Source organism: Ranitomeya variabilis, chromosome 2, assembly GCF_051348905.1.
Source record: "Ranitomeya variabilis isolate aRanVar5 chromosome 2, aRanVar5.hap1, whole genome shotgun sequence".
Classification (NCBI taxonomy): domain Eukaryota; kingdom Metazoa; phylum Chordata; class Amphibia; order Anura; family Dendrobatidae; genus Ranitomeya; species Ranitomeya variabilis.
Window position 1 is genome coordinate 334,109,897 of NC_135233.1, and position 12,678 is coordinate 334,122,574.

At 42.3% G+C, this 12,678-nt stretch overlaps 1 protein-coding gene across 7 annotated transcripts in view; it reads left to right on the plus strand.

The window, feature by feature from the left end:
- MBNL3 (muscleblind like splicing regulator 3) overlaps positions 1-12,390 on the plus strand; it is a 156,145-nt gene extending 143,755 nt beyond the window's left edge. For 4 of the 7 annotated variants that reach the window (XM_077285341.1, XM_077285343.1, XM_077285344.1 and 1 more), the window contains 3 exons: positions 3,315-3,409; positions 7,408-7,475; positions 12,229-12,390. In XM_077285341.1, the coding sequence (XP_077141456.1) occupies positions 3,315-3,409; positions 7,408-7,475; positions 12,229-12,241 (176 nt within the window). In that variant the 3' untranslated portion in view covers positions 12,242-12,390. The remainder of the gene's footprint in view (positions 1-3,314; positions 3,410-7,407; positions 7,476-12,228) is intronic. The other 3 variants (XM_077285346.1, XM_077285347.1, XM_077285345.1) reach the window with 2 other exon arrangements.
- Positions 12,391-12,678: the final 288 nt, after the last annotated feature.

Genomic DNA, 12,678 nt, shown 5'->3' on the forward strand with positions numbered 1-12,678 from the left:
GAATCGCCTCACATTCCCTAATCCTTTTTTTCTTTTATACAAAATAGAATAAATTCTCTATATAAAAATTATTAAAGTATAACTATAATGGCTTAGCAGAGCCATTAGTTCCGGTTCCTTAAACACAAGTTTCAAAGGTTCTCTGTACACTTTAAGCACTTTTAAAGGGGATATCCTCTTGAAAAATAAAAAATGAGCCTAAGCAGTAACAGGCAGGTAGTTGCCTTCTTTGCTGACACGGAGCGGTCACAGATCGCTCCTGCCGGCGATTCAGCTGCCTCTGCTGATGTCACGTCGATAGAGCAGCGGTTCCTTTTCCGCTCTACTCTGTTGACTCGGCGTGACTTCCGACGTCATCCTGATTGACAGTCGGCTCCCCCAGTTAGGCAGGGGGAATACGGCTGTCAATCAGAATCATGTCAAAGACCCGCTCTGTCAACAGAGCGGAGCGGAAAAGAATCCACCACTCTATTGGTGTGATGTCAGCAGAGGCAGCTGCATTGCCGGCAGGACCAGTATGGGATGACGAACAACGGCACCACACAACAGGAAGGTAAGTAGCAACTACCTGACTGTTTGTGCTTAGGCACATTTTTTGTTTTTCACTAAGTTCCAGATATCCCCTTTAAATGGGTTGTCTAGGATTAGAAAAATCATGGCTGCTTTCTTTCAGAATTAATGACACCCCAGACTATGGCTTGTCTGGTGTTGCAACTTGGTCGCATCGAAATTAACATCATACACCACCCACGGTAAGGGATTGAGCTGTTTTTGAAAGAAAGCTGACACATTTTTCTAATCTTAGACAACCCTTTTAATAGAACAGGAAATAATAAAATGGTTGTTGTAGGGATTCACACTCTCAGGTAGGCATTAGGTAGCGATCACACAGGCACATGTCAGTACAGGCTTACCCAAACAGATTAAAGTTCTTTCTCCCAAAGAAAACTTTCTACACAGAAGAGATACGATCCTACCAGTTTCGGCATCCCCTTCATCCTGTGGTCCAGCAGCTCCCAGCGCCAAACAAATGTGTTTAACTCCATGCACAGTTCACACTGAACAGGTTGCAGCTTCCACACGTTACCCTGCAGCTCCAACACACAGACTGTTCAGCTTTCCTAGCTGACCCGTGCAGTTTCCATTCAGAGAGAGACCCTGGCTTGTCTCTCTGCCAGCTACAGCTCACATTTTGGCTGGTCACTCACCAGTTTGAACACACTCCACTCTGCTCAACATTCAGCAGACTGCCACAAGGTGAACCCATTTACTGGTTCTTCGCCAAAGCTAGCCAAGTGTCGCTAATTAAGACCTGCAGTGCAGTGCCTTTGTTACGGGCAGTGCAACAAAAAGCTGCCACTCTCTGATCTCAATCAGCACTCAGCAGCTAATGGGTGCCTGCTTTGCCTAACCCATAAATGCTGGTACTGCTTTAGCTAATAGTTGTAGATCATGAAGTGATGTCAGAGAAGAGGGCAGTATTTTAGGCAACTTCTGCTGCATAGTTCTGTTATCATCTGACAGCAGCATGATGTAGGGGCAGAGACCCTGATTCCAGTGATGTGTGACTTACTGGGCTTCTTGCAGTAGTTTTTATTAAAAGCTGTTTTATTTGCTGCAGAATTCCCAGTTCTCTGAATGCTGAGTTCTATATAACTCCATCCACACCAGTGATTTGCATCTTTCTCTGTACACTGTTCATGGACTACACGGCAGCAGATTTACTAGCATTCTAGTGATAATCTCTTGCTGATAGAATTGTGATATTATCAAAACTACAGCAAGAAGACCAGTAAGTGACATATCACAGGAATCATGGTCTATGTCTCTACATCATTCCACTCTCGGATTAGGTGGCAAAAACATGGTGTCAGAATCTCTTTAAGGAGCTATAGTCTACAGAGCAACTGAAAATGTAGAATTGGGGACCACAATAAAATAAATAAAAGCTCTAATATCACAGTGGACACTAGAAGATACATTTTATTAGTTCCAAAAAATCACAGTCAAGTTGGAAACTGAAATCTTAATTTTGGCAAACACTCAGTAAAAAATGGACAGCATTAAGATGCAACTAGGGTGTAATCACTCGATTTTATGTCTCATTTTTTTTTTTATCTATTTTTTGTCTGCAAAAACATAACATGTGAACAGTCCCTTTGACTACAATGGGCACATATTAAGTCAATGAAAAATACGGATAGAACTTGCATGTGAAACACCAATATCTGAATGAGGCCCAACCCAGTGGCTTCCATATTAGCCAGCTAAGGCTAAGCAACAAGCTTGGATTGCCTGTATAACACCAGTTAGTAAGTCTGCAGATTCTCCTCTAGGCGTCTCAGAGCAGATTTAAGTGCCAGTGTTAGGAAATTATACTTGGTAGTGGTGGTGTCAGAACCGCCATTTTTCTGCTTTTCATCATCATTGCAAAGATCAGTTTGCAGGATGTGCTGGGAGCTGTAGCTTGGCAATAACTGTAGGATACTAAAGTTTTTTTTCTTTAATAACTGCAATACCCATGATTTCCAGTCCTGACACTAAAGACTCTGCATCTCCGGTTGCAGCTACTACTCATCCATGTTATTACAAAGCTGTGTAATCAGGGTAGTCATGTGTATCTTGCCTTAGAGGTCATGTCACCAGGTGAAAGCGACTTCTTTTTGCTCTTAGTGTATTCCTGCTGCTCTCCTGAGTATTCCTTTTTTTTTTTAATCTGTCATATTTTCCCGGAAATATGGACCTTTTTATTTTGTGCAAATGTTTATGGTCTTTACCAAGTAGGCGTTGCTCACAGGGTAATAATGCAGAGCAGCCTAAAGACACGCCCCAGAGGATCTTGTGAGCCACGCCCCTTGAAAAAAAAGTAACACTGAATAAAAAGGCCTGTATGTCTGGAACTGTATTGCAGATTTAAAAAAAAAGAAAAAGGGGGAATACTCAGGGAAGCAGCAGGAAGAAAATAAAAGCAAACACAGGCCACTTATGGCCTGGTGACAGGTCCCCTTTAAGTTAAAGGTATCATTGACACATATCATATATGTGCTTATACTTGTATTGTGTTTTGAAATGTGTTAGTTTCCTTAATTATAATTGGCTTTTCCCTTTTTTCTCTTTTTTTTTTCTTTCTTTTATAACGCTGTCTTGCTTTGCACTGTGATTGCATGCTGCTCCCGGTGTAACCTTCATGGTGATGTCACATGGCTTGCTGCTGTGATACCTACCACGCTCCTCCAAATCCACCATGTGTTGCTATGGTTACCATTAACCCTCCACCCTCCTGTATGTCGCTTCCATGGTTCCCTCCTGAAAAGTATCCATGATGCACGGTGCTACGCCCACCACTGTGTCTGCAGCAACAACACCCGCCACCAGCGTGCCCTTCGCTGCAACAGCTACAGCCAATCAGGTTTGGCCCTTTAAATAGCTTTATTTCACATGTAGAAGCCTGGCATAATGTGCAAATAGTGTAATATATGCACCTTGTGGATAGGTGGCTACTAGTGATGAGCGAGCGTGCTGGGATAAGGTGTTATATGGGCATGCTCAGGTGCTAAGCGAGTGACTTCAGTGTACTCTTAAAGTATGTCCGAGTCTGCGCGGTTGCATGTCTGGCGGCTATTAGACAGCCACAACACATGCAGGGTTTGCCTGTTTGTTAGACAATCCTTGCATGTGTTGTGGCTGTAGAACAGCCATGAGACATGCAGCTGCGGGGACTGGAACATAATATTCAAGCACGCCCAAGACACTTGGTTAGCACTCGAGCATGCTTAGATAACACCTTATAAGAGTATGTTCGCTCATCACTAGTGGCTATAAAAATACGTGATTTTCATCATTGTATAGATATTTACTGATCTATAGTTGATGAATTTCTGTATATCTATACTAGAAAATACCACTTTCATTACTAAGGGTTAATGCTTCTGGAGCTTGTCCTGAGGTGTATATATCTGATGACTATGACAGTTCTTTCTGCCGAGTGCAATATCTAAACTAAGAGAAGCGGCTCTCGTATACTATAACATTAGTATTTCATCACAGGCTCAGGATCTGATCTGTTATTTGCTGAGTCCTCCTAATGACGAACTAATAAAACCCTCTATAGATCTCATAAGATAGTCACATAGTCGTCATTTAAGTTCATTAATATCACTAATTAGTTCAAAAGTTCCATGGTTTTAGCTATAAAAAAAAAAAACTAACATAGGATAACGTGCCCTGCTGCTGCAGAACATCTTGATGTGATTCATGTGAGGCCTGCATGCTTTTCGGTAGGCGTCTATTTGCTGAGATATGTAATCCTATGAGAACTTGAATGTTTACAAGTCATAGTTTGGAATTGAGAATCACACCTAAAAGTGTAGCATAGGATCGCATGACAAGTTATTATAAATGGTTCTAGAATTTTTATGTGCTATGATCTAAAAAGAACAAATACAAATCTAAAACTCCTGATAGACCTTGTTCACACAGTGCAATTTTGGTGCAGTTTTTTATTTTTTTTAATTTTAAACAGAAGGAAAGTATGAAAAGACTTGAAGTGGATTTTCTGGTTCTGGAAACTAAATCTTAATATATACTTACCTTGTAATGTCTTCACATCCTGTTCCGTCCAGATGTGTCCGTATCCCAGAATTCCAAGCGGCGGAAGTTCACCGACCGCCATATTGGGACACCCAAGTGATGGGTGTCTCAATATGGAAACTGCTGGTGGTACCAGCCTCGGAACACCGTCGCACCACACACACACGCACCACACACACACACACACACACACCCACACACTCTGTATATGCCGTACGTACCACAGACACACACACTGTATATGCCGTACGCAGCCTCTTGCACGATACCACCAGAGGAATACCATGGTGAACACACCGCCGCTGGGATCAGCTGAATGATTCACTAACTGCAACCATCTTTGTACAGGAGGAGCGCATGTGCAGTTCTAATGTGACCGCCGCTATCTGTCAGCACAAAGATGGCGGTGGTCTGATTTACTGTGCCTGCGTGAATTCCGCAAATCTCTCCTGCCCTCGTGTGTTTAAAAATGTTCTGTGTCTGACCGTGTACAGAACATACCACAGCTCGTGGGCAGGGGAGAAAGCAAAAGACAATACTGACATTACAGCAAAGGATAACAGAGGATTCATTTTGTGAGGTAAAATATTTCACTGACTGTTTTTAAACAATATTTTACCTCACAAAATGTATCCTCTGCGATCCCCTGCTGTAATGTCAGTATTGTCTTTTGCTTCCTCCCCTGCCCAGGAGCTGTTGTATGTTCTGCGCACGGTCAGACACAGACAATTTTTAAACACATGGGGGGAGAGATTCTCAACGCTGCAAAGCCTGCCCCCATCGTGACATTACCGCCCACCCAATGCGATAGCATCGGGCCTCCATCTAGTGTTTGTATAAATAAAAAATTCTACTATATTTGCTTTCAAATCCTCACTGTTTTTGCTGTCAGTGAATGGTGATGCATTTAGAGGCTGCACACCCCATACGCAGTGCTGGTATCGGCTAAGAAGTGTATCCAGTCCATACAATGCTCCATAATTTAGCCCAGTTCACATTATGTTTTGCCCTATGTATAGTTCCTGACTCAGTAGTGATGAGCGCAAGAGCCCTCGATCAGCTTTTGCTAATTATTGCAGATTTGTTTTTTTTAGAAAACCATAAACAATATACAGGTAGTGATGAGCGAACGTGTTCGGATAGCGTGTTATCCAAGCATGCTCGGGTGCTAACCGAGTGACTTCAGCGTGCTTGGATAACATGTCCGAGTCCCTGCAGCTGCATGTCTCCTGGCTGTGAGGGTATGTGTCCACGTTCAGGAAACGCTGCGTTTTTGACACAGCGCTGAGCCGCAGCGTAAAAAAAACCGCAGCGTCCAGATGTTAAAGCATAGTGGAGGGGATTTAATGAAATCCCGTCTCCACTGTGCATTAAAAAACGCATGCGTTTTTGCTGCAAAAACGCACATGCGTTGCGTTTTTTCAGAACGCAGCATGTTGCTACAATGAGCAAAACACGCAGGCACACCGCAGGTGACCTGCCAGTGACCTCAGGTGCATTTTTGGTCAGGATTTTACCTGCATAAAATCCTGACCAAAGCCTAAAACAAACCTGAACGTGGACACATACCCTTAGGCCGGTTTCACGCGTCAGTGGCTCCGGTACGTGAGGTGACAGTTTCCTCACGTACCGGAGCCACTGACACACGTAGACACATTGAAATCAATGCATCTGTGCAGATGTCATTGATTTTTTGCGGACCGTGTCTCCGTGTACCAAACACGGAGACATGTCAGTGTTCGTGGGAGCGCACGTATTACACGGACCCATTAAAGTCAATGGGTCCGTGTAAAACACGTACCGCACACGGACGTTCTCCGTGTGCCGTGCAGGAGACAGCGCTACAGTAAGCGCTGTCCCCCCCACATGGTGCTGAAGCCGCCATTCATATCTTCTCTGCAGCAGCGTTTGCTGTAGAGAAGATATGAATAATCCTTTATTTTTTTGTTTCTCGTGTTTAACATAAAGATCCATGTCCCCACCCCCCCCTCCCACCCCCTGTTCGCCTGCCCGCTGTTATTAAAATACTCGGATAATTCCGGTACCGATTTTTCCGGTACCGGAATTATCTGGACGTGTGGGACTGCCCTTAGACAGCCCCAACACATGCAGGGATTACCTAACAAACAGACCATCCATGCATGTGAGGCAGCTTTCGAATCATGCAGCCGCAGGGACTCGAGCATATTATCCGCACCCAAGATACTTGGATAACATCCGAGCATGCCTGGCTAACACGTTATCTAAGCACATTCACTCATCACTATATACAGGCAGAAACTGCACCAAAACCTGCACTGTTTGAACAAGGTCTATAGCCAGTATGTATATTGGAATTTTATAAATTGCCCATCATGCAAATCTATCTATTCTGTAACCCTGGTCTAAATGTCTTTTATTGCTCTGGAAATTGTATACATATAACCGATGACTATAAATCCTGGAATTCCTCCTTATGTACATAAACAAAATGATAATGGCCCCCTTGTTTTCCATAGCGTATTATCAGATGTCACTTAATGGACGAGGTATAGAGCAAAGTATCAGCAGACGGGACCTGCGCCGTACATAGCAAGTACCGCCTTAGCAAATAGACCCCGACCTAACCTATAGATCAATGCAGGGTTGACTTAGAACTCATGCACAAGCCAAATAAATGCTTGCCTGGTTCCATTACCTAGAACCCGTCCCGCAGGAAACACACGGCTGTGACTTGTTGCTCACAGACCCAGTTTTCCATTCACCACCATTTACGGCAATCATAAAGAGCATTCTCTCCAGGAAAAAACTTTTAATTTGAAATCTTTTCCACTGTAGATGTCCCAATTTTCACTAGATGAACTGAATAACAGCATGTATGTATCACAGATCTTACCAATAGAACAGTAAGTTTGTTTTCATCTTAACATTAACGTATTAACTGATTTCTTATATATGAAAGCATTTGATGGGACTACTCATACGATTAATGACCTAGCGCTCCGGTACAGAGCTTTTATTCTCATTATATCTGACGATGGATCCTTTTTGAGGTCAGGCTTTGATTTCTTAGGATCAGATAATGCAGCTTCTAGGGGTGTATTCTGCACTGCTCTTACCATTGCAATAATTGGCTTCAAGGTTGCAACAGGTTTATACGCTTTTTTTGCTTTTTTTTTTAGATTGTTGCTTCCATAATATGTTGCTTTTGTGTTGCTTTCCGTGTTAAAGATGGACCAGTTTTCTAGATTCCAGATTTTTGTTTCATTTTTTTTTTTTAAACTAATTTGTTATGTGTGACATCCGAGGTTTTATTTGTAGAGTTCGATAACTAGAATGCAAACTATGCGAAAATGTAGATGTGTTTATCGAGAGATTTTTTAGTCCATGTTTGGTCTCAAGGGTCTTTTTTGTATATTCTACTAAGAAAGTGTATTATTACAAGATTAGGAGCTAGAGAGATTTATATTGGTAAAGGAATTTTATGCATGTCCTAGAACTTGCATAGATGTAATGTGTCATAGACGTAAGGTTCTATTTCTAATGGTGTTTAAAGGGACTGTAACGTGAAAATAGATGCACACTAGGCTCTTCAAAAAATTTAAATGTTACAAAACTGAGCTACGTTATTCCATTTTGGAATATTTCCCTGCAATTTTTTGTAAAGGGAACCTTGCATCAGGGCCAATACCATATGTTAATTTTAGTACACAATGTACTGATTCTCTTAAAGGAAACCTGTCAGGTTCGACAACGCTATTATTCTGCAGATGTAGGGTTAATCTGTAGGCTATTAGTGTTAGGTAGGTACCTGGCAGCAGTATTGAAAGTGGGACACCCAGGAGAAAATGAGCTTTATTCCTACCGGGAGCTGCCGGCTTTCAGTCATGCGATTGCAACCATCACTCACCACACAGCCGGCTCTACAGTGTCAGTGCAAAGCCGGCTGTCAGTCATGCGATTGCAGTCATCACTCACCACACAGCCAGCTCTACAGTGTATCAGTGCAGAGCCGGTTGTCAGTCAGTGCCCTGGCATGGTTACAGCCACTGCTCTCTGTTTGGTGAACAATGACTGAAATCACACTGGTATGTGTGCATGACTGAAAGCTGGCAGCTCCGGGGAAAAATAAAGTTCACGTGCCGCACCTGCAGTACCGTGCCCAGGCATCTATATTAGCCTAAAGTATAACCCTTTACCCACTTGTCAATAGTGTTATCAGACCTGAGAGGTTCCCTTTACGTTGGACATACACATTAAACAAATGTTGGGTGAATATATTGATTCTGACAGCAATAGATGAGCTAATCTGTGTAAGACAGCCAAACAGTCACTATATGGCAGAAATTGTGAAAAGTGACCATGGATTGCAACATGCCGGATCCCTTTTGCACCTAGAGAAAAGCCACTCCCAAAGGTTACTTAATTTCCCCATTGAAGCTTCCCCTGCACTTCTTGTAGACTCTCTAAAGTCAGCAAAGCCCAGCTAGGAAAATATGTAGATGACAAAAAAAATGCAATACATTAACACACAGCTAAAAAAAGACAAGATATGTGTGTCATTATGCAACTTATTACAATACTTCAAGTCTGAAAGGTCCCCGATCCTCCACTACTTCCCCAAGGATGCAGATCTTCAAGCAGCCATGGTTAGATATATTGTAGGTGACTGGCAATGGATGAGTATTGATAAATTTCTCATTTTATTTAAACATCTTGTTTCCAGGCAAGGTTTTATTCTGACCAGACAACCTCTTATCTTATTTGTTATTGTCGTATTGGTACCTCCCTGTAACTTGTGTGTTTTGTTTTTTTGTGTGTTTTTTTTAGTATTTTTCCTATTTTATTTTTAGCAAACTTTATTCAACTAGGCTTTATGTTTGGTTTTTTTCCACTTCCCCTCACTTGAGAAACTGAACCAAAAATGACACAATTGCCTTTTTAATGTTAGGCAATACTTATTATTTCCTAGAATTGTATATTGTGCTGTGGGCAATGGTGTACAAGCACAAAATATTCATGGAGAGGCAGAGAAGTGATGCTGATGATGCAGGAGCACCAGAACGGCCACAACTACTTCCTCACTCCTCAGCGGTTCTTCGGAGGTGTGTCAGTTCACTGCTCTTTGCTCTAATTGGTCGAGGAGCGGCACTCTGACAATGCTCATATCCAGCTCTTCCCACCATTTCGCTACTACCAGCCGGCATGAAGCTGATGACCGCACACACAACCCCTCTGTATGCCAATGCCATCTAGTAGAGTAGCACCATCCTTCCCGACCTCATTATACACTGCTGCCTCTGAGCACAGTCTCTTTACTCTTCCCCCGATCATCATGCACCGCCACTGGCCACCACTGGAGAGGGCTCCCCTACGCTCATCATCATACACACCCACCACCCAAACAGGGTCAATACAATATGCCAACTGTGAGTGCATAATACTCATGCCAAAATATAGATGCACCGGCAAGGAAGATGCAAGACAGATGAAGATTCTTCATAAGTGATGCATCTATGATGTCTGTGTTCTTTGCTCTGATATATAGATCTTACTTCCACCAATCAGTGCATGCGTCTCTCAGTCCTTCTTCAGTGCATTAAGAGAGAGCATTTTCCCCCTGATCCCACAGTGCGACACCATCCAGTACAGAGTGCTCACTCATCTGCCCCTGGTAAACAGACAGTGCAAAGAGATCTAACCATAAATGACTGGCCAAAAAGTTGTAGCATTCTTCCATACACTTCAGCCATGCTTGTGCTTCTGCATGGCTGCCTGTGTTCTGTGCTCTGATTGGTGGATTAGCAGTCAGTGGGCAGCTGTTCCACCGATCATAGCAATGCTCTTGTCTTGCTCTCCCCACCTGTTGGCTGCAGCTGCTATGGGCATATGAGTGTGACCCATCTGCTACAACAAGAACCTTTGTAATTTAGAGATAAAACAAGACCTTGGGAGCCACCCCTTACAACCCACCGCCCTAGGCACTGGTCCTCAAGTGCCACCCCTCACAACCCGCCACCCTAGGCACTGGTCCTCAAGTGTCACCCCTCACAACCCGCCGCCCTAGGCACTGGTCCTCAAGTGCCACCCCTCACAACCCGCCACCCTAGGCACTGGTCCTCAAGTGCCTAGTGACAAATAAAGGCCTAGAAGAAGACCTGCCTGGGCCTAATATCACAAGTTGTAACTGAAATAAGTGCAGAATTCAGACTTGAACTATATTAGTAAGTTGCATAAGTTTCTATTTTAAACTACAGATATTGGTCTCCTATTTAAGACAAAATAATAATGTGGATGAACGTAATCTCTTAAAAGTGTTGTGCTTAGGAAAGGTCATCAAAATCTGATCTTAGGGGTCCGACACACCTGACACCCTACTGATTAGCTGTATTAATGGCCAGATATAAACTGAAATTAAACGTAGCTGAACAGCAGAGCTGTGTAGTGGCTGCTGCAGGGACCTGCAGAGTAGTCTCTTAAGTGACATTGGCAAATGATCATGCTGCCAGAGATCCCCCTAATAAGCTGGGAAAATAAAATACAGTTATTTACGTAGGAGATAAGAAAGCAGCAATGAAGTTAGTAGATAGGGTAAAGAATTGACTAGGGATAAAAAGGGAAGATGGCAACAATAGAAATGATCATAGTTGTGATTTTTTTTTTTCAATAAAAATATAACCTTTATTGAGTATACATTGATACGTTTCTATTTTAATATAATTCCTACTTCAAAGTTTAAAATAATATTCAGGACAGCAGTCTTAAAACCTATCAAAAGACAAAAAAAAATAAAACTTTAAAATAAACAATCCATTGCTTCCAAAGCTAATTTCACTGTTCACATGCAGCTATAACATTGACTCCTTTCAAGAGCACCCTTGACATGTCATTTTTACCTAGTCTAATAGCCTCTGTTCTCCCGAATCTGACATTGTTTGTCTTTTGTTCCTGCACCTCTTTAGTCCCGAAATATGGCCCCTCTTCCCCGTATAAAAATCTAGACTTGTTAGCCAAGTTGGCATGTTCATCAACTTCTCTGTAGGCATCTCTGTGAGGACCACACCACCTTGGCCAACAGGACTACATTTATGTAAATTGAAAAGGGGGCGATATCTTGGGAACGGAGAGGTGCCGGAACAAAAAATACCCAACGTTGGGTTTAGGAGAAACGTAACATTTACACCAGGTTAGAAAAAGAACATATTTCTGGCCAGTGACAGGTCCTCTTTAAGGAGAAGCTCACCTTTATTCCATATACTGTGGACATGTAATCCTGGTGTTAGATACTACATTATTGGTAATATTCCAAGTAGGGCTGCCCTCCCAGTGCCAATATAATCCAGAAGGCCTGTCTTGATGTGATCACGGCCATGGTGACACTCTTTGCTCACCTTGCTCTATTCATGCTGCCGTAAATGGTAGTTTATAATCTGCTAACAGCAAAAAGAGGACAGACGGCTTTGCGGAATTTAATTTCCCCAACGCTATCGTCCTTATTGGCAATATATTCTAGTTAGATTGTGAGATTTTTAATGTAATTTCCTAAATATGAATTATTCTTTGACATTTGCCTAGATGTTGTTTTAGCGTTTAATAAGTCCGATCCGTGGGTTCCTCACTGTTATAACTCCCCGTCTTTGTTTTTTCTTCCGTCTCTAGTAGGCCATGTTGAAATTCTGAACAGCAGAATTGTGGAGTACCAGAATTTATCGGCGGGAAGTTACACATGGCCTTTCTGTAAATATCCATTACTGGCGTCCTCGACCACCTCGACAGTAAGCCTGCTGCAGTCTACATGTTAACCAAAAAAAGAGAAAAAAAAATTATGGGAATGTCTGAAAACGGCACTATGAAAAAAAAATACATTAAAGTCAACATTGCTCTCTGAAAGCGGTTATACACGTAGGATACTATACTAGACTTTTGTAACCCATTTACTTTTAACACATGTAATCATTCTGTGTGTACCATGTTAGATGAGTGCACCCTGCCGAAGTTTGTTTTGCTGCATATTATTGGTGGATTCACATTTTTAAAGTGTTATCTTAACTGTTTTGTTTACATTGTAGTCGATTTTTCATTTTTATGCGTGTATCATTATGAGAAGTA